The sequence below is a fragment of the Mustelus asterias genome, chromosome 10 (assembly GCF_964213995.1).
Source record: "Mustelus asterias chromosome 10, sMusAst1.hap1.1, whole genome shotgun sequence".
In the NCBI taxonomy this organism is placed as follows: Eukaryota; Metazoa; Chordata; class Chondrichthyes; order Carcharhiniformes; family Triakidae; genus Mustelus; species Mustelus asterias.
Genome location: NC_135810.1, coordinates 72,181,414 through 72,207,155, shown reverse-complemented (window position 1 = coordinate 72,207,155; position 25,742 = coordinate 72,181,414). Strand labels below are relative to the sequence as shown.

The window sequence follows — 25,742 nt, the reverse complement described above, 5'->3', positions numbered from 1 at the left end:
AGGATATAGATAGGCTGGAAAATTGGGCGTAGAAATGCAGATGGAATCTAATCCAGATAAATGCGAAGTGATGCATTTTGGAAGAACTAATGTAGGGGGGAGTTATACAATAAATGGCAGAGCCATCAAGAGTATAGAAACAGAGGGACCTAGGTGTGCAAGTCCACAAATCCTTGAAGGTGGCAGCACAGGTGGAGAAGGTGGTGAAGAAGGCATATGGTAAGCTTGCCTTTATAGGACGGGGTATAGAGTATAAAAGCTGGAGTCTGATGTTGCAGCTGTATAGAACGTTGGTTAGACCACATTTGGAGTACTGCGTCCAGTTCTGGTCGCCGCACTACCAGAAGGACGTGGAGGCTTTAGAGAGAGTGCAGAGAAGGTTTACCAGGATGTTGCCTGGTATGGAGGGTCTTAGCTATGGAGGAGAGATTGGGTAAACTGGGCTTGTTCTCCCTGGAAAGATGGAGAATGAGGGGAGACCTAACAGAGGTGTACAAAATTATGAAGGGTATAGATAGGGTGAACAGTGGGAAGCTTTTTCCCAGGTCGGAGGTGACGATCACGAGGGGTCACAGGCTCAAGGTAAGAGGGGCGAGGTATAACGCTGGCATAGTTTAAGACTTACCTGGATAGTCATATGAGCAGTCTGGGAATGGAAGGATACAAACGAATGGTCTAGTTGGACCAATGAGCGGCACAGGCTTGGAGGGCCGAAGGGCCTGTTTCCTGTGCTGTACTGTTCTTTGTCAGCTGATGCCCAAGAATTGCCCATATTGAAAGTGCTGAGGCCAAAAAACTGGAAGAATAATTCTCAAAAACGCAAATTGAAGCCTGGCAAAGACTGTTATGTACACAAACCTATGCATCAGCCAATAAGCATGCACTTATACAGCACCTTTAACATTTAAAGAAAATCCCACAAGATATAGGAGTAGAATCAGACCATTCAGCCCATCGAGTCTGTCCACTTTTCAGTCATGGCTGATCAGTTTCTCAACCCCACTCTCCTGCCTTTTCCCTGTAACCTTTGATCCTCTTACAAAACCAATAAATTATTGGGGAGATGAGGGTTGCAGTTGACCAAAGCTGTAGTCACAGATTGGGTTTCAGGAGCAGGTAAAGGACACAGAACACCAGTCAGAGGAATGCATATTTTGGAAGGTGTACAAGTCTGATTATGATTGAAGTGAGTGAGGCAAGGTGGAGGAATGGAAAGCTGACATAGCCCTTGCATTGCCTTTTGGAGGAGCTTGCTGAGTGCAAACTGTTTGCAACGTTTTGTACATTACAACAGTGACTACACTACAAAAGTACTTAATTGGCCACATGCAATTAAGGACATTCTGTGGTCATGAAAGGTAAATGCATGTCTCTCCTTCTTCTACCTTTATAAAGCACCTGTAACAAAAGTTAACCATGCCATGGTACTACAGAGTGTAATCAGACAGAAAAATGGCAGAGCCAAAGAAGACAAAAGATAAGTAACTGGTTAAATAGGTAAGTTTAAGGAGCTACTTAAAGGAGTAGAAAGGTGAAAAGGTTGAGTGAGGGAATTCAAAGTTTGTGAGAGAATATGTGCAGCAAAACTTTGGACAAGTTGGAGCTTATGATGATTGATACACTGAGAAAAGAGATTGCAAGTGATGGAAGGCAGGTACAATTATTTCACAGAGCCTGAAACAAGCGGTGTTATAGATGTGCCAGCAAGTAGTTACTGAAGTCATGGGATATGAAAATGAAAGTAGGGGTCTAACAAGATGACTACTGTAAACAAATTGGTTCAGCCGGATTGTGTAGCCAAGGTGGAAATTAGAATTAATGGCAAATGAATGGGATTTGCAGCGGAGTCTGAAGGAGATTAACTTTGGTCTTCTCTATTTTGAGCAAGAGAAGATTCATACAGGACTGATACAAGCAGTCTGACAGCCAGCTGGAAATGGCAAGGTCACACCTTATGTTAGGACTATTCTGTACTGCCAAATACTGATTGAAGCGATTAAGGGCAGGGACTTCAGAAACCAGGGTTAATATGCAACTTAGCTGTGATGGTGGAAGTGCCAGTCTCCAAAATAATGATTGGGGCAATTAGAGGTTTGGAGATTTTATTCAATTATGAGTACTCTTCCATGAAGATATAGGAAACTGCCAAGTGTTAAAAGCAAAAGTCAAACTGTATTCTGAAACCAAAAAAAAAATCATTTAGTAGATAAAACTTGAGGACTTCTAAGTTTAATAAAGCAGTTCCAAAATTCATATTTATCCCAAGATGCATGTTTTAAGCTGGTTTGTAATAACTTACTTATGCAAAAGAATACAATCTGCAGGTAAGAACAAAGGGGAGGCAGTTAGAATGGGATGGTGTGCAAATAAAATGGGGTTACTTCAAACAACCACGAAATGATATTGCATCACACATTTTTAGTTTCCGTGAGTGTAAAAGACTGCAAAAAAGGTCAAGTTAGAAAATTAAATAATTTGAGTCAAAAAAATTATCAATTCATGACCAGGGCATTATCTCAGTTACATTAGTCAGAGTTTCAAAAACTACTTATAATATAACAACAACATAATAGCTTGAGACGTATTCATTTATTTTTGAATTAGAAAACGGAAAACTATTCATGTTGATGACAGGGTAACTGGCTTGGAGTGTCAGTGAGCTGCATTTATGCAAAGCAAAAAGAACCAACTCACTGTAGTTCCCTTTGGAGGGCATTTCCAATCAATAAGATATATTTTCAGCTCAGTAATAGTTCAATTCTTGATAATCTTCTGGCATTTTCATTTTAAAATAGTAATAGTCACAAGGTAATCTCAACTGAAACACAAAAGTTAATAATTAAAAATGGTTCCAGAGTGAAAATCACCCTTCAAAAGCCATTCCATAATGCATAGCATTCAGGTGAACATATATTTTTTTTAAATTCATTGGATATGGGCTTCGCTGGGGCCAGCATTTATTGCAGATCTCTATTTGCCTCTTAGAAGATGGTGCTGAGCTGCCTTCTTGAACTGCTGCAGTCCATGTGATGCAGGTACAGCCACAGCGCTGTTAGGGAGGGAGTTCCAGGATTTTAACTCATTGACAGTGAAGGAATGGCGATATATTTCCAAGTCAAGATAATGAGTGGCTTGGTAAGGAATTTGTAGTAGTGTCCCTATGCATCTGCTGTCTTGTCTTTCTAGATGTCTTTCTTGAGAGTTTGGAAGATGCTATCCAAGGAGATTTGGTGAGTTCCTGCAGTGCATATTTTAGATGGTACACACTGCTGCCACTATGCTGGAGGGAGGGCGTATTTGTTGATGGGGTGCCAATCAAGTGTGCTGCATTGTCCTGGACCATGTCAAGTCTTTTGAGTGTTGTTGGAGCTGCACTCATCCAGGCAAATGAAGAACATTGCATCACACTCCTGACTTGTGCCTTGTAGATGGTGTGCCACTGATAATTTACTCAATCGTGCTAGCAAGACATAAATTGCTCAAAATAACCAAAATATTGATTAATTGTACAATGTGTCTCAATACAATACATTGACACAAAGACAGTTGCATAATTAATAAAAGCAGTAGTCTCATCACTGCTTAGGTTCCACTGGATAAAGCATAACTGCAGCTCAGTACAAAACCCTGTTTGAAACATGAGTTTCCACAAGACCATCTAGAATTTAACAATTCAAGCATAAATGGTTTCAATTGTATAGAATGTATTTACCTCTGATCTTAAATGAACTGGTAGGTGTAGCTAGTCAGAATTACCAAAACCTACCAACTGTGACCATCATAGTAATAATAGCACCCCAAGTTATATTTCTTTTTTTTTCAAAGCCACATTCCCAGGTCAATTATACGATAAGTGAGTTAGTGGCTAGATCTTTAACACAAGATGTGACTCTTAAAATGACAAACTGAAAATGATACACAAGTTTAAAAGTCACATAAGTTATGAGAAAAGTCTTCACGGATAAGCACCAAGGCCTTTATCCTGAGAGAATTCATTAAATCAGACATCTGGACCTGGGAGGAGGAGTGATAGACACGTACACAAACTGGGACATCGATGATAACTTAGGTCAGCTAACATGATTAAGTTTTCACGCTGATTGGATATTATAATTAAACAGGGGTATGATTGTGATTGGTTTTAATATCTGTACCTTATGAATGATGTGACCTTAAATTAATAGTTATGAATGGATAGAGATAACTCCTATACCTTGATTGGTATATGCTAATTATTTGTAATTGAATTTGAAACTATAACTGCTTGCGCATGCCTGAATTCTGGACTCTGGCCTGTGACGTTCCAATGTCCTTGCTACATAGCTTGAATTAAATAGCTGTTTAAGAGATCCTGTGACTTGGACTGGTTACTTGAAGGGTACAAATTAAAAGGCTGAACATCAAAGCCCGCAACAGGTACATACAGAAGAGACTTCTCAAGTTTCTTCAAGATTTCTACCTCATTCCTGCCTTCCTGTTACCCCAACATGTTTTTTTTTGTTGCGTAGATAATTAATTATCATACTCGGATGAATAGCAAAAGTTTCATAAACTGTCATTTTTAATTTCATTTCAATCATGGAAACAGAAGCCGTAATTAACAGAAGTGGAAACCTTCCAATCATATAGCAAATGAAGATGATTTCACCAAAAATGGGACACAGAAAAAAGAGATTAAGTATCAAGACAACATGTTATGAAGCACTGGAATGATGCCAGATCTCGGAGAAGAAATATTAGTGATACAAGGTCATGTCACATGAGTAGCAAAATTCTATTGCTGGGAAATAAACTGCAAAAAAACAACTGCTTTAGACTCAATAAATATTCAGAAACTGAAAAATCAAATGAGCATAGCCTAAATTAGATATAGTTCTTGGGGCTAACGGGATCAAGGGATATGGGGGAAGGTGGGATCAGGATATTGAATATGATCAGCTATGATCAAATGAATAGCGGAGCAGGCTCGAAGGGCCAAATGGCCTACTCCTGCTTCTAGTTTGTGTGTTTCTAAAAGTATAAGTGGTTACGTGGTGTACATTTACTTTTCCCAGAAGAGTCTTTGGCAAAGAAACTGTGTAGCTTACACCTCCCTTAACCTCTGACATTTTGAATTTAAAATATTTACACTTTATCCCATTCCTGGACCTCGCATGCCACTCCCAAATAGATAGCCAGCTCTCTTCCAAAGTTGCTCCATAGACCATCACTTGGAGGTGTGCAACAATGGCCAGTGTCCCTCCTGGATGGAGGAAAATACTCCAATTTCCATTTGGCATGTCCAAAAGCCTGACAGATCAGTGAACACAGACTGATGTTCAACCTCATATTCTGCCACTATGTGGTAGTGCTCAGCATCACCGCACTGCCCATATCAGGTTTATTCTGCAATAGGCTATGCTCTGTATCTGCACATTTATTTGAAATTCGATACCACTATGGCAGGTAGAAGTGCGATTAAGAGGCTACCTTTCACAGAGCAGGTTTCAATAGTACATTTGACGTCACCCTTCTATTTCATTCCGGCCACGGAAGAGGGAGAATGGTGACTGAGGTGGCCTGACATTGGGACAAAGGAGGGTGGAGATTGGGGGTCAGTGATATACACTGGAATCCCGAGCGCGGGGATGCGGAGATTGGGGGGGGGGGGGGGAAGAAAGAGAGAGGATAGGAGCAACCAAAACAAAAATGGGAAAAAAGGGTTAGGAATGAGGCTCTATTGTGTAAAAAGAGATAGAAGAAATAATTTGCAAGGGAGGCGGGATCGAAAAGCAAAACAAACAACAGAAACTGCAACCCGAATAAACCAAACACTCCATAAGATCAGGGCGAGGAGCTGGAGCAGTGCAAGAACGACAGGCTAGTTGACATCGTCCAGATGCAGAAACAAGCATCGTCAATGACAGTATTATTTTTTAGTAAACCAAGTGAAAAATAACGACAGAAGAACATTTCCTGGATGGGAGTTTACCAGTATATGAGAGTTTTGAAACGAATCCCGCAGACAGATTGAAACGTCAACTCCCGTTTTCAATTTCACTACAAGGAACAGTTCCCTTTCTAGGAAAAGGGAAATTAGCAACAATGTCCACAACACAGCGGAGACCGGTATTAACTGGAGGCTTTTAACAACTAAAAAGGAAACCATTCCATCCTATAGCTTTATCATCACATTTAACACTTGAAATAAAACGCATCCCTATTGGAACAATGTTCACAAGTACAGAATTCTCAGTCCAAAACTCAAGTCCATGTTATTGAGATAGCAGAGCCTTCAAAATATTAACTCCTTTCAATGTGGGAACTTAGTGCGAGAATATAACGAGTGTGTTCATATAGTTTTCACTTTCCAAAGTTACAATTCTTGAAAAATCTGTTTTAAATTGCTCTCGATTTTCTTTTACAGTGCAGCCTAAGCAATGCATTTCGTTCAGGATCTAAAACATACGCTAAAATTGGGCTTTCTGCTGCTAATGGTATGCAGCAAGCCCATCGATACCAATGCTGTGTGCTAGCTTGGTTAAAGTTGCCCTTGTTTGATCGGTTGCTATTCTCCATATATTAAAAAGGGCTAGGACACCTGGCACTGATGTGTCAATGTTTTGAAACTGCCACTCTTTAGAAACACATTTCATGAACCGTTTACTTACATATCGCCTCAACTTCTTTTCTGGTGGAGATTTTCTTAACCAGCCGCAGTAAACTACCTCCCCTCCGCTCATCTTGCCCAGTGTTGATCTTACAAGGACAGTGCAGTCACATTGAATGAGCCGTTCACGATTCTTTCCCCCTCTGAAGGTTCGGGCTGTCCTGCAAAAGGAGGCAGTAGATATTCCGATGAATCGCAACCACAAGCTCCAACAGTCACGGCGAGCCCCGATGTCCCTGCACCAGCTGCCGGGGCTCATGTAGGAAGTAGTGAGCAGAGCTGTTGTTTCGAGCGGCTCCTGCACCGCCTACAGCACCTCTTAAAGGCGAACGCCTCCTTTAAAGCCGGCCAAATAAAACATTTGCATTGGACCGGTTAAATTCAAACCGGTCTGGTAGGACATTTTAGGGAATAGGAGTTCCCTGCGTATTTTCTCAGTCTCGGGCTGGGATTGGCGACGAGTGAAGGAAGAGAGAGGTGTGAAGAAGTGGAGGATTGGGAGAGCCCATTCAACGGGACTTTGGCTGAAGTGACTTAAATTTTTAATCCAGTTGACATTGCAATCATTCGCACAATGAATTGAAAGCCCAAGCGCTAATAACATTTAAACGAAAGACCATTCATGGCGGAGTACAATTCTCTAAAGGGTCAATTATTTGTGGTCCCCATAATTTCCAATTTAGTCATCAACATAAATTGTTAGGACTGCCCTTCCCTCCCTGGTGGAAGGATAGCCTTTAAAGGGGCGTAGTCAGTTTGAGTTGAATATTGAGACAAAACTAGGATTGTAAACATAGTTGTGACAGACTTGTTCCGTGTCCTGATTTATGTAACAAACCCAGCTGGTTTCCACACAACTGTTTTAAAGCGACTCCTGTTGTCAGACCTGCATCGCAGACACTCCCGTTAGAAAGCATGAATATTTTCCAAGTAGATGATTAAAAAATCTCCTCCCCCCGCAGTTTTCCACTCTAAGAGCAATGAGTCTTATGGGGGGTTGCGGATAAGCACCAGCAACTCTCTGGTACCCCACCCTGGTGGCCAAACATCATATCTAAACTGAAGCATATATTAACTGGTGGCTGCTAAACTGGCGCCCAATATTGTAAGACAAATTAGGTGAGCTGAACGCAATTTGTTTAAGTTTATTGATTAGTGTTGCAAGTAGGCTTACATTAACACTGCAACGAAGCTACTGTGAAAATCCCCTAGTTGCCACACTCTGACACCTGAACAAATACACTAAGGGAGAATTTGGCATGGCCAATGCACCTAGCTAACACATCTTTCAGACTATGGAAGAAAACCGGAGCACCCAGAGGAAACCCACACAGACATGGGAAGAATGTGTAGACTCCACAGACATCCAAGGCCAGAATTGAACCCGGGTGGCTGGTGCCGTGAGGCAGCAATGCAAACCACTGTGCTGCAATTTGCGTTTTTGATACAGTCACACCAATTTCTGGGGAATTATGCCAAAAAAAATCAAAGTATAACTCCAGACAACTAATTTTGGAACATCAAAGCTGATACTTTTTAAAATTTTCAGAGTTAAAAATGTAGTAATTTATCCTGAACTTCCATGTCAGCATCAAATTGTTCATCCAAATTCAGTGTTGTCATCTGTATTACTCATTACTTGCACTTTGACATTTATTCTCAATTTATTTTTCCTAGCTTGAATCCATCTCTTCATCCTATTCTCACAATTTTAATATTCTAGCCTGCCTGGCATTTTCCATTCCTCCATCTTACATACTCCCATAAGATCAGCCTCTTTAAATCCAGGTTTTGCTTGCTTCTCTTCAATGGAAATCTAGATGAAGTATTGTGGGAAAAGGCTCATGCGCAGTATAAACACTGCCACAAACCAATTGAGCTTACTGGTCTGGTCTTGGACTGTATAATGTGGAGATGTCGGCTGGACTGTATACCATATATAATTTTTACTCACCAAATGTCCTTACATTCACTCTTAAATAACATATTGCATGGCCAAAGATCAGTCAAGAGTGCTACATTTGATTTATTTAATCAGCATCTGGTCACTTTTAAGAAGCAGGGAATAAAATTAAATCTTAAGTATTTTAAGCCTGTCTGACAACATCATATCACAATTAACCCATTCAAATGACTTCCAAGATCTACAGTTGAACATCTGGCTGGTGTTGAGAGCAAACAATGCTACTTTGTCATTATAGTTTGCCCATGACAAGTAATTTCAGTTAACTAAATATGCAAATTATTTTGGATAAACAAATCCAGTTCATATGGAAAGGTGGACTAGGTCAGAACAATGTTTGGTTAGTAACCCCCTCAGCTGTACGGTGCCAAGTTTATCCAAATATACCAGGAAATGTAATCTTGGAACAGTCTCCGATATTAAATACTAATTTCAGTGGATTTAAATTACCTATCTCAGTTGACAAGACAGCCATTTTATTGCCCCTGCTGATGTTGCAACCATATCTAATGAAAGTAAAATACATTATATGGATCTGTGTCAGGTCCTCTGTCTCCTGCATCCAATCCATCCCCTTTCTCAACTGCCTTTTTGGCCGAATTCCAGGCTCTCCTCCTCCAACAGCCTCCTTGACAGATCCCAGTGTTCGATGCGAATCCAAAATCCACACCTTCATTCTGTTCTCCTGAGACCTATCATTGATCATTTTTATTAGCTTTCCAATCCTCATGTACAGAATTCAAAAATGTCCTTATTTAAAAATCCTCATAGCTCATCCATTCTCTCTCCTGTAACCTCCTCCAACCCCATTTTGTTGATGCTCACTGCTCTTTTACTTCCCTAACTTTTATTTCACTTTTGGTAGTATAAGAGTCAATTATTTTGGTGTCACTTTCGATCATGCTCCGACGAAACCTTTTCACCTTGTTCCTTCTCTTTCCTCCTTCAAAAGCCTCTGCAAATCTTATGTTTTGGATGATGCTTTATTTCACTTCCCCCAATTCTCATCCGACACAGCCAGACATCTACTTTTATCTCTGAAGCTTCTTGAAGCACTATTGTTTGTTGTTGCCATAATATAATATGCATAATTTAATATGCAAACACTAACTGTTGCTGCCAGAATTATAAATTTTAGTCCAGAACACCCAACAGAAAAAAATGCTTCCACTATTGTTGGTTGGAATGAAATATTGCTACAACTTGCACCCTTATTCAAACAGAGAATAAATCTAATTGGTATAAAAGGACTTCAGTATAAGTAAATCTGTCCCAACAAGCATGAAACCAAAAAGTGATAAATAGCTAAATAAACTTAATATCTGAACAGATGTGCCCATTTAGCTCATTTAAACAAAACTTGATGTTTATTCCACTATAAGGCCCAAGTTATGCAAGACAAAACGATCACTAATCCGAGTATGGCCCTGCTGAAAGAGAAATTGCAAGTAATTTATCTTGCGACCAAGGATATTTATTAATTGAGAACAAAGATTACCAAACCTGAAGACATTTGGAAGGACGGTTCTCAGATATAGTCAGTTTTTCAATCATATAAAATGATTAATCATGGGAGTGTTTATCCAGCATTTATCAGAAAGGAGTACAATAACTACTGCCACAAAACACTTCAAAATTTTCATTTTCACTTCATTTAAATTCCTTTTATTTTAACATTCTTTCAGGTTACAATGATAGGTCACCTTCCTTGTTTCTGCTTATAAATCACAGATATCCATTTCAAGTGAATGTTTAATAACGGATTAAAATACTGTACAGTTCAAGGAAATACTCTATTTGCTAAATTTGCAAGGTTCAGTATTTCTTGAAATAAAAAAGCATTTAACATGATTTGTTCCTTTACTATTTATAAAAGGCATGAGTGAGAAAACCTTGGAAACGGAATAACATCTTTAATGTTCTCAACACCCAGGATACATTGTAGATATCGTTCAAATCCTAATCCAAATCCTCCATGTGGCACTGATCCAAACTGACGAAGTTCCTCATACCTACAAGAGATGAGTTAATTTAAAAAGCAGAAGCATTACATACGTTTATAATTTAGTTACAATGTGTCAATTCCAGTTTAGAGTTGGATACAATAGGGGAATATCCAGTTTGTCAAGAAATCCACTCATGAGGTTATGGATGGGTTAAAGATTTTAAACTAAATCACATTGTGCATTTATTTTTGAAGAACATTTTGCAGCATTCATGGTGCAATTGTTCCATTATTTACGTAAAAATTTGCACAGGGAGCTACTGATGACCACCACACACAATTGGATCATTTAGTCAGTTGGGCCATGAATCAAGATCAAATGAGAATTGTGCTCAATCAATGCTGCCACACAGCAGAAAATACCACATGATGCAGCAGCTGCATGTGCTTGTAACAGGTTAGTTAGGTGTCAACTTGAATTGGGTTTCATCTATTCTTTATCGTGTGACTGCAACTGTAAATACTAGCAAAGGCAGACTACATCAAATCAAATTTAATGTAATCTAACAACCTATTTTTATGAAGCATTTTTAAACACCAAAATGCCCCAAGATGCTTCAGTTATAAAGCAAACTTGGACACCAAGCCATATTAGGCAAATGGTCAAAATCTTGGTGAATGAGATGGTTTTAAGGATAGTCCCAAAAGAGGGAGTGAATAGAGAGGCTGGGATTAAGGGAGGAAATTCCAGAGTTTAGGACTAAGAGAGCTGAACGCAGTCACCAAGCAATTGGAACAATTAAAATTAGGAATGTTCAAGAGGGTCAGATTAGAAGAGCACAGATATTTGAGGATTGCAGGGTAGGATAGGCTTAGAGATATGGAGGGGCGAGGCCACGGAGGGTTTTGGAAACAAGGGTGAAAATGTAGACCAAAACTATGGAATTGATTCACTATACAGTATAATAGCCATTTGGCCACAATTTTCCTCTCAGTTGGTTAAGCATTTATCAAAGAGCTAAACAATCACCTGCATGTAGATGATCCCTCTAATGTAGAAAACATGTCTGTGCTTTACAGGGGGTGGGGGATGGAGTTGTGTGCAAGTAAAAATAGATGAAAAGAGAAAGAGAAAAAGAAAAAAAGATAGTGTGCCATTCAAAAAGATGCAATCGTGGAATTAAGCAATCTTGAAGATGTATAACATGAGAGGGCAGTGAAACTAGGTGTCAATTGGACAGGATACCAAGCTTTATGCAGTCAGTTGGAGCAAATAGTTATAGAAAAAGAAGGACTCAGTGGCAGGGTTTGGAGCTTACCCAAGGCCAAGATTAAAGGAAGGGATACAGTATCTGTTCTAACATGGACAAAACTGTAGTTGGAAGCAGATTGAAGTTGGAGGCTACTTTCATGGAAGAAATAAGCTTGGAGAATTCAGGGAGAATGATGGGAGATACACTGCAAAATGAGTATCAAACCAAAACAGATAAAAAACTGGGAGTGGCAAGGAGGTAGCGCACTGGTAGCTGGTCATAGTCTTGATGAAGAAATTCATGATGTTGTCACATTTGGTAAAGGAAACAAGTGTGGTGGAAAGGGATTGGAGGAGGAAATGCATAGAAAACAGGTGTCTTTGACCAAAAGGTTGGCCATGTTCCAATCTTATATGAGGAGAATTTCAGAGACAACCAAGGAATGGCGTTGTTTCACATAGCTGAGCCAAATATGGCAGTGAATGACTGGACCTGCATTGCATTAGGTGCATGTGAGTTTTCAGCCCTCTGATTCAAAGGAATGGGATGGAGTGGAGAATGGGTGAAAATGACAAAGATTGGGGATGGTGAATATTTTTATGGAGATGAGAATAAAGTGAAGTATGAGGAAGCAATTTAATAGGTTCAGTGGCGGAGTGTTGTGATGGATGGATTGCTGCAGCAGAGGGATTTTGGAATTGACAGCAAGTTAACAAAGTTAAGGAAGAGCTTTTTTCCTTTGGCAGATGGGTAAAGGTAGTGGTTCGGAAGGTGGTAAGCAGATGAAGACCAGGCTTATTGTGACTGACATCTCAAGATTGAAGCCAGTTTCAGAAATTTAGACATTACAGAAAGTTTGCAGTAAAGAGTGAGAATAACCAAACTTGAGGATAAGATCTATAGGACTACAAATTATAGTTTTAATGAGTACTGAATTCAAAAACTGTAGTTGCTTACCATTTGTAAGTGTCTTTAAGACCATGCCTGCAACCAATAATGAGATTAATTACTATAAGGGGGTAAATCTTAACTTTACAAAGATTGCAATAAAGGGTTTCTGGTCCAACAAAAACTTAAAAGTGTAACAGAGTTTTTTCTCCATTTAAGTGCCTTGTGGTCAGCAAAAGTTAAAAGACCTCTGCCATATTAACAGTGCCTCTTCATAACCAAATTTCCCCTCCCCTTCTGTGAGTAACCAACTCCCGACGCCTACCGTGGTGGAGGCACACTGGTTAGCACTGCTGCCTCAGTTTCAGGGACCTGGATTCAATTCCGACCTTGGGTGCGTGGAGTTTGCACATTTTCCCCATGTCTGTGTGGGTTTCCTCCGGTTTCCTCCCACAGTCCAAAGATATGCAGATTAGGTGGACTGGCTATGCTAAATTGCCCCTTAGTATCCCAAGATGTGTAGGGTAGATGGACTGGCCATGGTAAACATGGAGATTACGGGGATAGGGGCTGGATAAAATAGTCCGCCAGAGAGTTGGTGCAGACCCAATGGGCCAAATGGTCTCTTCTGCACTGTAGGGATTCTATAGGATTCTATGATATCACTTCATTCACCTAACTGAAGTCTAAGATCAACGTAAACTACACTGAAGCCAAGTCTGGGTACCACATCTGTTGAAAACATTATAGCCTATCAGCAACACTATTTACTTTTTAATAAAAGTACACTTGTGTATGTTAGCCCTTCTGTTTGATGTACAGTCTGCCTCGAGTAAAAATATTTGCAACTTTTTGTTTCAGGAACATATAAGTAGTAATAGGCCATTTGGCCTTTCAAGCCTGCTCCAGCTTTCAATAAGATCAATGTTGATCTGATGTAGTCTCAACTTTGCCGTCTGCCCCTCAAAACACTTGACTCTCTTGTCCGTCAACAATCTGTCCAACTCTGCCTTGAATAAATTCAAAGAGCCTGCCTCCACTACTTTCTGAGCAAGAGAACTCCATATATCAATGACCCTTTGTGAGAAAAGGTTTCTCCTCATTTCAGTTTAAAAATACGAGGTCTCCCTTTTAAGGCAACATCTTTTAGTTTAAGTCTCCCAACAGGAAGAAACATCCTACGATATCCACCCTATCAAGTCCCCTCAGATATATGTTTCAATAAAATAGTCTCTCATTCTACTAAACTCCAATGTGTATTGGCCTAACCTATTCAATTTTTCTTTTCCTTTTATCTGCTCTGTGCACAATTTAATATTGGAACTATCAAAACAAATATATTAAAAATGTAGATCTGATTGAAGATCTATGACTGATTGTGGCAAAATGAAATTCAAATATATTCAAAACAAATATATTAAAAATGTAGATCTGATTGAAGATCTATGACTGATTGTGGCTGATGAAATTCAACGTGGGCAAGTGCGAGGTTGTACACTTTGGAAAAAAGAATAGAGGCATGGACTATTTTCTAAACGGTGACAAAATTCATAATGCTAAAGTGCAAAGGGACTTGGGAGTCCTAGTCCAGGATTCTCTAAAGGTAAACTTGCAGGTTGAGTCCGTAATTAAGAAAGCAAATGTAATGTTGTCATTTATCTCAAGAGGCTTGGAATACAAAAGCAGGGATGTACTTCTGAGGCTTTATAAAGCACTGGTTAGGCCCCATTTGGAGTACTGTGAGCAATTTTGGGCCCCACACCTCAGGAAGGACATACTGGCACTGGAGCGGGTCCAGCGGAGATTCACACGGATGATCCCAGGAATGGTAGGCCTGACATACGATGAACGTCTGAGGATCGTGGGATTATATTCATTGGAGTTTAGGAGGTTGAGGGGAGATCTGATAGAAACTTACAAGATAATGAACGGCTTAGATAGGATGGACGTAGGGAAGTTGTTTCCATTAACAGGGGAGACTAGGACGCGGGGGCACAGCCTTAGAATAAAAGGGAGTCACTTTAGAACAGAGATGAGGAGAAATTTCTTCAGCCAGAGAGTGGTGGGTCTGTGGAATTCATTGCCACAGAGGGCTGTGGAGGCCGAGACGTTGAGCGTCTTCAAGACAGAAATTGATAAATTCTTGATTTCTCGAGGAATTAAGGGCTATGGGGAGAGAGCGGGTAAATGGAGTTGAAATCAACCATGATTGAATGGTGGAGTGGACTCGATGGGCCGAATGGCCTTACTTCCGCTCCTATGTCTTATGGTCTTATGGTCTTAAAAGTTGGCATGCAAAATGAAACATTCTTTCCAGTCTTCCAAAGGGCCAGCTATGAGCAAATCAATTCTGACTGATAAATGTACACCATGTTCTTCTGCTGGCTGTCAATTGAGCACGAACACCTTACTGGTGAAGACCATAATTTTGAATCTGCAGAACTCTTTACCCACAGATGATGCTCAAAGGGGAAGTTGTAGGGAAGACATAAATGGGTTAAGTCCATAGAAACCTAGAAAGGCTTATGGCACAGAAGGTAGCTATTCAGTCCACCATGTGCGTACCAGAGTAAAAATAATTCCGAGCACAATTACAATCTCCTTAATGCAGGCATGTACGTGTTTGAAAATACTATTGAATAAAAGTTTAAGTTGTTGAATTTGTCAGAAATATTTTATCTAGTTATCTTGACCAACTACACCTCAATTTAAAGCTCAACATGGAAACATCCAAGCTGGCAGTAATACATTCTGGATAGAATTCTCCAATCTCGCCTGTGGCTGGGATTCTCCTATCCCACTGCTATGAATGAAGATTTAGCTGAACGTCAAATTCTCCATTGTCATTAGCAGGGCGTGAATGGCCATAGAATTCCGGAAAAATCACAGAAGAATGTTGTCTCCTCCACCAAAATACTTTTTATTTTAACTTGAAAGCATTAACAAAAACCAGCTACGCATAATAAAATGGAAACAATGCAAATTTAGGTAATCTATGATTAAAAAGAAGAAAATACTCGAAAAACATAACTGTGAGCATTTACAATATAGAAGAGAGGATAATGCATTTCAGGTATGACTAAGTAATCATGAGGTGTATTCACCAAAAGCATCATAACCTGCCTTTACATAATACCAATACACTAGCACCAGTATGTATATGTTCAGGTAAGCAGTGACCAAAATTTCATGTGCCCATTCTGTTTCTATGTTCTTTTATCTCCATTTCCATCAACTCTTCCAACTTATTTTTAAATGTTTATGTGCTCTTTGCTTCAACCACCAGCTCTGGCCATGCACTCCAAAGCTGTATTTATAGAAAAGTTTCTCTCGCGCCCCGACTTAAATCAATGACATGTATTAGAACTGTGTTCCAATTTGAAGCTGCTCAAGCACTGGCAAAGGTCTGTTTTTATCTACTCTGATCGCACCCTTCATCATTTTAAACACCACTTTCAAATCACGCCATCATCTTCTCTCTGTGCAAGATCAGCACCAACCTTTGTCGACCTTAATATCTGCATGATACCAAGTGACACCCCAGTAATTTCTGTAGCAAATCCTTCCTATTGCTTCAACGTTATTTCTGTAGAGTCCCAAAAATCACGAGCTTTTGGAGCGCGGCTCCTTCATCAGGTGAGTGATGAAGCGCTCCGAAAGCTCGTGATTCCAAATAAACCTGTTGGACTTTAACCTGGTGTTATGAGACTTCTTACTGTGCCCACCTCAGTCCAATGCTGACAACTCCACATCAGAAAGGGCCCAAGAACAGAATCCTGTGGAACACTGTTACCCACTTCCAAACACAATTATTTTCCCCAAAATATTTCTCAGAATGTGGATGACACTGGAAGGGCCGAATTAATTGCCCATTCTTAGATATCCCGAGGTGTGATGTTTCTGACCTCTTAACCGGCTTTAAATTCAATTTGTTACCTTGCCCTTAATTCCACAACCCTTAATCTTCGAGTGGCCTACTCGCTAAAGATTTTCTGAAAGACAATGGACACCACAGATTTCTTTCCTAAAATGTGCCCTAATTGCTTCAAAATATATATTTTTGTCCAAATATGTAGTATTTTCATCCTTAACTAAGGATCCCTAATACAGGTAATCTATTTCCAGGCCTCTGGCAATGCTAACATAAGAACATAAGAACTAAGAGCAGGAGTAGGCCATTTGGCCCCTTGAGCCTGCTCCACCATTCAATAAGATCATGGCTGATCTTTTTGTGGACTCAGCTCCACTTACCCGCCCGCTCACCATAACCCTTTACTTTTCAAAAATTTATCTATCCTTACCTTAAAAACATTCAATGAGGTAGCCTCAACTTCTTCACTGGGCAGGGAATTCCACAGATTCACAGCCTTTTGGGTGAAGGAGTTCCTCCTCAACTCAGTCCTAAGTCAGCTCCCCCTTATTTTGAGGCCATGCCCCCTAGTTCTAGTTTCACGTGCCAGTGGAAACAACTTCCCTGCTTCTATCTTATCTATTCCCTTCACAATCTTATATGTTTCTTTAAGATCTCCCCTCATTCTTCTACTGGACTGTTGCTGAACTGAAATAAATGAATGAGGTCCATGAGACTGGTAAAGCCCTGCAAGATTTCCTAAGAATTTTTCAGCTGGCCTAATGAACAATATACCTCTAACATCACAACAGTTTTATATCAGTTTACACCAATAGAAATCACTTTTTTCACTATCATAATTAAAGGACCATTCGGTGCAGATTTGTTTTATTCTTGTTCTCGTTAGAATTCTATCTATTGAAAAAATAAGATACAAGATATGGACGGCACGATGGCATAGTGGTTAGCACTGCTGCCTCACAGTGCCAGGGACTTCGGTTCAATTCCTGGCTTGGGTTACTGGCTGTGTGGAGTTTGCACATTCTCCCAGTGTCTGCGTGGGTTTCCTCCCACAGTCCAAAGATGTGCGACTTGGCCATGGTAAATTGACCCTAGTGTCAGGGGGATTAGCAGGGTTAAATGTGTGGGTTTACGAGAATAGGGCCTGGGTGGGATTGTGGTTGGTACAGACTCGATGGGCCTGAAGACGGGAATGGATTAATGAACTTTGTAATACTTAAGAGATTTGTAACAGGTATTGTAGAACTTGTTTTTGTGTATCCAAGAACAGATAAGAGAAGCAGCTGTCCTTGTTGCTATATACAAGCTCATGATTTTCCCAGCTAATTGTGTTCAGGAATGTGGCTAACCCAGCTAGGGGAGTGTGAATGGCAGAGGACGGTGACACAGTGGTTAGCACTGCTGCCTCACAGCACCAGGGACCCAGGTTCGATTCCTGGCTTGGGTCACTGTCTGTGTGGAGTTTGCACATTCTCCGTGTCTGCGAGGGTTTCCTCTGGGTGCTCTGGTTTCTTCCCACAGTCCGAAAGACGTGCTGGTTAGATGCATTGGCCATGCTAAATTCTCCCTCAGTGTACCTGAACAGGTGCCGGACTGTGGCGACTAGGGGATTTTCACAGTAACTTCATTGCAGTGTTAATGCAAGCCTAATTGTGACACTAATAAATAAACTTTAAACTTTGTATTTCCCTCACAGAGTTGGAATTTTATCCCACTCTGGGGGTGGCACAGTGGTTAGCACTGCTGCCTCACAGCACCAGGGACCTGAGTTCGAATCCCGGCTTGGGTCACTGTCTGTGTGGAGTTTGCACGTTCTCCCCATGTCTGTGTGGGTTTCCTCAGACAGTCCAAAGATGTGCAGGTTAAGTTGATTGGCTGTGCTAGTGAGGCAGGGGGACTAGCAGGATAAACACATGGAGCTTAGGGGATAGGGGCTGGGTGGGATTGTGGTCGGTGCAGACTCGATGGGCCGAATGGCCTCCTTCTGCACTGTAGGGATTCTATGATTCTATGAATCCATTTTGTGTCCTATATTATGTACCTTTGTTCATATATATTCATTATATACTATTCATCCTTACCGATATAAATTGTTATATCGGCCCCTGTATTTCAGTTAACTTGTTTATGCAAACTTATAATCTTGTATGCTGGATAAACAAACCGCGGGTGTCCACATCGAGGCGACAAAACAGACACCTGAGATGGCCGCGATTACACAGACTACACGAAGGACGGAATCGCTGAGGCAGCAATAATCGTGAGAAAATGCAGACGTGACCAGGGGCGAAAATATATGTATAAATATTTGTTCTTAACCTGTATTCGGGGAGAAGTCTGGAGACCATGTTAGGGATTGGACTTCTCCCACAAGCTTGTGAAAATAAACCACTGTACTTTGACTCACGACTAGTCTCAGGAGGTATTATTTATCTACAACAGGTCGAATGGCCTCCTTATGTACTGTAGGGATTCAATAAGGAAATAAGAACCTTACAAAGACAGTGAACAAACCCAAGGTCAATTAGGACTTTGTCACACATACCAGTAATTGCACATAACTGCTCATCTAAATAAAATCTAAAGAACCTTTCAATATTTAAACTTTGGAAAGGCTCAGATGTTTTCATTGCTCCACAGAGGCCGCTTGGGGAGGATCCTGCTGCATTACTAAAAAAATCAGTTATTACTGGCACTGTTCTGAAAGAGCTCAGATAGTGTGAAAATTTAATAATTGATCACCACTCCACTCAGACAATAATGCTCCTTTAAAATGGGTATGGTAAGGGCTGTGAGAGTAGTATGTATATTAAACATTCTGTCCTGAAAGTGCTTCTTTACCACTTTGTGGATTATTTTAACACATCTATTTGACGCACCAGTGGTCTGACTAGTGAATGCAGAGTACAATACATTAATCATAGTCACAATTGATGCACACCCCAGATTCACTGCATTGATCCTTCATTAATGTGCCTGAAGTAATTCTTCAAAAATATTATTTAAGTGTGAAAGGCAACACAAAGCTTGACATTAGATACCCATTCTCACTCAAATGTACTCCACAGGAAGCATATAACACATGTTGATTTCAGCAAGCCAACTGAAATCAGTACTGCTGACTCAGATTTATCAATATCAACAAATTTACGAGCGAGAGGAGAATGCTATGTTCATATTGCTCGGATGTCAGGAAATTGTAACTGTTCTATTTTAAACAATTATAGCTGCATAATCTACTCTTGCTTGGTATAACAAAACAATCAGGTGTAAAGTTCCACTCATTCTCCAAACTGCCATAACCCCAATTTACTGCATCACTGAATTTTTCCATTTCAGACAACAAACATTTTGATGACTATATAAGCACTTTACATTACATTTATTCATTAGTTTTTAAGCCAGAGGCATATGCCCACTGGAAACAAGGATGGAATTCATTGGAGGTACTACCTGCTGAGGCGAAATTTTAATTCCATTAATCTTAGCTTAAAAAAAACATAGAACATAAAATAGTACAGCACAGTACAGATCCTTCGGCCCTTGATGCTGTGCCGAGCTTTGTCCGAAACCAAGATCAAGCTATCTCACTCCCTATCATTCTGGTGTGCTCCATGTGCCTATAACCGCTTGAAAGTTCCTAAAGTGTCTGACTCCACTGTCACAGCAGGCAGTCCATTCCACATCCCAACCACTCTGAGTAAAGAACCTACCTCGGACATCCCTCTTATATCTCCCACCATGAATCTTATAGTTATGCCCCCTAGTAACAGCTACATTCACCCGAGGAAATAGTCTCTGAACGTCCACTCTATCTATCCCCCTTATCATCTTAGAAACCTTTATTAAGTCGCCTCTCATCCTCCTCCACTCTAAAGAGAAAAGCCCTAGCTCCCTCAACCTTTTCTCATAAGACCTACCCTCCAAACCAGGCAGCATCCTGGTAAATCTTCTCTGCACTCTCTCCAATGCTTCTACATCCTTCTTATAGTGAGGTGACCAGAACTGCACACAATATTCCAAATGTGGTCTCACCAAGGTCCTGTACAGTTGCAGCATAACCCCACGGCTCTTAAACTCAAACCCCCTGTTAATAAACGCTAACACACTATAGGTCTTCTTCACGGCTCTATCCACTTGACTGGCAACCTTCAGAGATCTGTGGAAATGAACCCCAAGATCTCTGTGTTCCTCCACATTCCTCAGAACCCTGCCGTTGACCCTGTAATCCGCAGTCAAATTTGTCCTACCAAAATGAATCACCCCGCACTTATCAGTGTTAAACTCCATCTGCCATTTTTCGGCCCAGCTCTGCATTCTATCAATGTCTCTTTGCAGCCTACACCAGCCCTCCACCTCATCCACTACTCCACCAATCTTGGTGTCATCAGCAAATTTACTGACCCCGCCCTTCAGCCCCCTCCTCCAAGTCATTGATAAAAATCACAAATAGCAGAGGACCCAGCACTGATCCCTGTGGTACACCGCTGGTAACTGGTCTCCAGTCTGAAAATAAATTTCTGAAAAAAAATTAGCTTGATTCAGATGTCCTGAAATGAAAATACAACCAACTCACTTCATCACCCATTGCCTCTTGACTGCATATTTGACCCTACAGTAGCTGACATTACACATTGATGCACACACATGCAACAGTTAGTATTTCTGGAAGGACGGAAGGGGAGAAATGGAATGGGGTTATTGGTCCTCTACATGCCTCAAGATCTGGAATAGCTTCTCTTCCTATAATAAGATAAAGCATAGCTGCCACAGTTCTTGAATAAATCCACGAATGAAGGTGAGCAAAACTTAACACTTCACATCCATACAGGAAATTAAATACAAATCTGATATGTTTATATCTTGAGAACTTATGCATGCTTACATTAATTGATTTAAAGCTGTTAATTAATAATCTGTTTTAATCCTGTAGATTTACTTATTGTTCCTGTCATATTTGATTTTTTAAAAATCAAATATGACAGTGTTGTAGTTTTTCTATGTTTCTAAAAAATCCTCATGTTCCAGTCAGCAAATTCAAGCATGATTTTTCTTATGCAGCACATTAAGAAAATGAATGAATATACATGCACAAGTCACATCTAAATCCACAATATTATCCACAACGGGTAGTCAGAAATGCGCTTCTGACACTTTTTACTCTGCATGTGCAGGTAAACTGCTTTGGCTTCAACACTTACTGTTTTAAGCGAGATTGAAGTAGATCAAGTCGCTCCTCTCTCAAGCTTCCACCACATAATTCTCCTATTCCAGGCACCAAAAGATCGACAGCTGCCACCTAAGACCATAAAAAGTTAAGATTTTGTACAGTATTTGAAACTAACATTTTTATTTATTTCATCCAAAGGGATATAGACAGATGAGGGGAAAATATTTAGCATAGGAAGTATAACATGTGCAAATGTGAGGTTGTCCACTTTGGTGGGAAGAATAGAAAAGCATAATATTAGATAGAGAGACTGAAGAATGCTGCACTACAGAGAGGTCCGGGTGTCGGGTATAGCAGATACACAAAAAAGTTAGCATGCAGGTATCGCAAGTAATTAGGAACACACATGGAACGTTGGCCATTATTGCACAGGGTCTGGGGTATAAAAGCAGAGAACCCTTTCTACAACTCTACGGGGCACTGGTGAGACCACACCTAGATTACTGTGCATGATTTTGGTCTCATCACTCGAGGAGGGATGTGTTTGCACTGGAGGCAGTTAAGAGAAGTTAATTCCTGGGATCAAGGGTTTGGCTGATCGTTTGACAGGTGATCTAATTGAAACATAAAAATCTGAGGGGGTTTGACAGGGTAGATGCGGAGAGGATGTTTCCTCTTGTGTAGCAGAGGGTCTAGATCTAGAGGGCAGTTTCAAAATAAGTGGTCTCCTATTTAAAATGGAAACGAAGAGGAATTTCTTCTCCCAGATGGTGAGAATCTTTGGAATTATCTACCTCAGAGAGCAGTGGAGGCTGGGACCCTGAATATATTTAAGGCTGAGTTGGACTGAATCTCGATCCACAAAGGAGTCAAGGTATGAAGGGTATGCAGAAAAATGGGAGTTATGGGCACAATCAGACCCGTCATGTTTTCATTGAATGGCACATCAGGCTCGAAGGACAAAATGGCCTGCTTCTATTTCTCATTTTCAGACAGTTTTTGAATTAGCTTGCCTTATATCAGATCTTTAAAATTGAGATTGTGCCCTATAGGTGCCCTCAATTCAAGCTCACAATTGGGAATGAGTGTTTAACGTTGATAATGGTAACTGTGTTGTAGACATGTCAATAAAACAAACTGCTTCATGTTCTGACTGTGGTTTTAAAATTGTAATATAAATGATCTTCATTTTTTTATAGCTGGTGTGGAAAAATGTGCGCCACTAGTCTGGCTTGAATTAGGAGATGCAGAGGTCTAGATAGCTTGTTCATCCTGAAACTTGGTCGTGAACAATTGTTGTTTGAAATCAGTAATTTCATATAGTTTGTGGATTTGGTGACTTTATTTTACTATATTCATGATTTAATAATTTTGAAGTTGAAATTTCAACAATTATCCAAACATTAATGAATATCAACTTGTAGGATTAAAAACCGACACCTGGGTCCAGGCTCTTTGATACTGTTGAATGAGAAATAGCAAAATTAAGTCACCTTCTTATGGCTACTGATATCGAAAAATAAACCCATCTGTTACCTTCAGCATGCTGACGCTGGATTTTAAACTTGGTGTGAATTGTGCAATTTGTTTAGTATTTGATTTTGTGACTATTTCTGACTGCCCTCATTTACACCCAGCTGCAGGGCAGTGGTGGGCAACGTGAGGTCCGGGACACATGCAGCCCACGAGGCATTTTGCTGACCATTGTCCGCATATAGGGTTACCACATTCTGCCAATTTCCATCCCTATAGTTTTTTTCCCACCAATATGACTGAAGTGATGCACACAAAGCAAGGGAAAGTGAAGTGAGGTACATGTTTATTGCACGCAATATTGCCCGAGAGCCATGCATTCCCTCTGCATCTGAAGTGTAAATATTTCTTTTGTTTTTACCATTTGAAGCTGATGATAGTTCTAATATACAAAATGATTAAGCACTTTCTATAATGTGATTAAATATTTGGCGTATTAAATATATTTAATCTTGTGGTTAGTGAACAAGCCTGATTTAAATTTTGCAGCCAACTGAGGTAAAGAAGGGCACTCATGCAGCCGAGTCACTAGCCCAGGTTGCCCATCATTTCTCCAGAATCTTTCCCCACCCTTCTTCTATAACTTTCTCCAGCTCATCTTGCCAGCTCTAGGCTTCTGTTCATCTACTGTCTTGCTAGTGACAGAGCTTTCAATTACAGCAAAGTTTCGATATCACCATCCTCCCCCACATCCACTTAAAAGGTTCCTCCAAGTATACCATTTTGATTTCACCTTCAATTCCTTATACTCCTTGCAATTACCATTCAAATTTCTTCTTCCCCTCTTGCTATAGAATAATTGAGGTGGCTAGTTTGTATTTAAGGAGTAATTAGGTAAGTACATGAGGGAGAAAATACAAGTTTATGCTGATATGTTAGATGAAATGGAGTGGGAAGAGCCTCATGTGGAGTATGCACACACTAGTATAAACCAGTTGGGTCAAACTGTTTGTTTCTGTGTTGTAAGTTTTGTGTGACACTATGTTAACGGAGTAACCCAAATGTAAAATAGTTTGTTGTTTGTGACTCTTCCTAAGACAGTTCATGCAAACCAATTTTAGCTCTGAAGAGGAGTCATACGGACTTCAAAAGTTAACATTGGGCGGGCTTCTCTGATCTTGTTTGTTCTTGCCCTGCTGCCAGTGAGAACGGAGAATTTGGCACTCAGCCAAAACTCCGTTTACTGCAACAAAGACGGAGAATCCCAGTTGTGAACAAGGCTGGAAGTTTTTGGCGTCTATTCCTCTCCACAGATGCTGCAAGATGTGCTGAGTTTTTCCAGCGTTTTCGGCTTTAATTTCAGATCTCCAGCATCTGCAATATTTTGCTTTTATATCCATAGATATCATACTGTGAGCCTCACCCCGATTTCAATGCTTAACATTACCGTTATACCTCCATGCATGTTTTATCTTTAATTACCACATGCCAAGATAAATTAGTTATACCTAACACGCTACTCATTTTTGAAATATCACAGCATTGTGATCAGGCAAAACTGAAACTGCTTTGCATGAACATCAAACTCAAAACAAAACAACATTTTATCCTGTGGATGGTCACAGACATCTGCTGCAAAAATGAAAGAAATTAGGGACAATTGTTTTGGCTACTGCATATAGTAGTACATCTTTTATTTTCTTAAATTCACCAAAATGAGCTGCGCTCAACTAGTTATGATGCTCAGCAGCTGGTCCACAAATACTAGTGAGGGCTCAGGTTTGATTCTCATCTGTGCTCAGTTAACTGATGCTACTGTAGTTCAGTGGCTACAACAGTTCACAGTGGTTCTTTGTTCGGAAGGTGAAAATTGCCCTGAGTTCCTGCTCTTGACCTCACATTTATTTAATTATTGGATAGCTGATAACATGCAAAGATATGACTGGGTTTGATTGTGAAGTTCTTCATGGTCACTCACTGTCCTTCTTACACACAATATCAAACTCGTGGTCAAAAGCTATGATGATGATTCATGCCCTGGAACTATACTCCAGCAACAAAATGGAGGTTAAGCTCTTCTTTACAATAATTCTGACAATCAGAGTCCTTTTTAAAATCTAATACATCTACAATAGTCCATTAATAAAACTGAAGCACATGGGATGAAAGGGACGGCTGCATGTATACAAAATTACCAAAGGGATAGAAAAGAGACTTGTGGTAAACTGCTGTTTTCAGACTGGAGGGAAGTATATGGTGATAGTCCAGACGTTCAGCATGAGGACCATTGCTGTTTGTCCCTTACTTTCTTCTACATGAATTATTACTTGGACTGGAGGACACAATTTCAAAATTTACAGAAGGGTAATAAGCAGTGAAGACAGGAATAGACTTCAAGACAACATAGACAGGCTGGTGGAATAAGTAGAAACGTGGCAGACGAAATTCAACAGAGAGAAGTGCAAATGCAATACGTTTAATGGGAGAGAGTTGAAAAACAAGTTTTGTTCAATCTTCATAAAACACCAGT

The 25,742-nt window shown here is 40.2% G+C and overlaps 2 protein-coding genes across 6 annotated transcripts in view; both read right to left on the bottom strand.

The window, feature by feature from the left end:
• Positions 1-6,776, bottom strand: part of gab2 (GRB2-associated binding protein 2) — a 324,841-nt gene extending 318,065 nt beyond the window's left edge. Inside the window, exon 1 of the mRNA XM_078221897.1 lies at positions 6,651-6,776. Coding sequence (XP_078078023.1) covers positions 6,651-6,722 — 72 coding nt within the window. The 5' untranslated portion in view covers positions 6,723-6,776. The remainder of the gene's footprint in view (positions 1-6,650) is intronic.
• A 3,291-nt stretch (positions 6,777-10,067) lies between these two features.
• Positions 10,068-25,742, bottom strand: part of nars2 (asparaginyl-tRNA synthetase 2, mitochondrial) — a 73,910-nt gene continuing 58,235 nt past the window's right edge. For 2 of the 5 annotated variants that reach the window (XM_078221902.1, XM_078221903.1), the window contains exons 12-14: positions 21,771-21,868; positions 12,768-12,794; positions 10,153-10,624 (exon numbers count right to left, since the gene is read on the bottom strand). In XM_078221902.1, coding sequence (XP_078078028.1) covers positions 10,480-10,624; positions 12,768-12,794; positions 21,771-21,868 — 270 coding nt within the window. In that variant the 3' untranslated portion in view covers positions 10,153-10,479. Of the gene's footprint in view, positions 10,625-12,767; positions 12,802-21,770; positions 21,869-25,742 lie in introns of all 5 variants that reach the window. The other 3 variants (XM_078221898.1, XM_078221900.1, XM_078221901.1) reach the window with 3 other exon arrangements.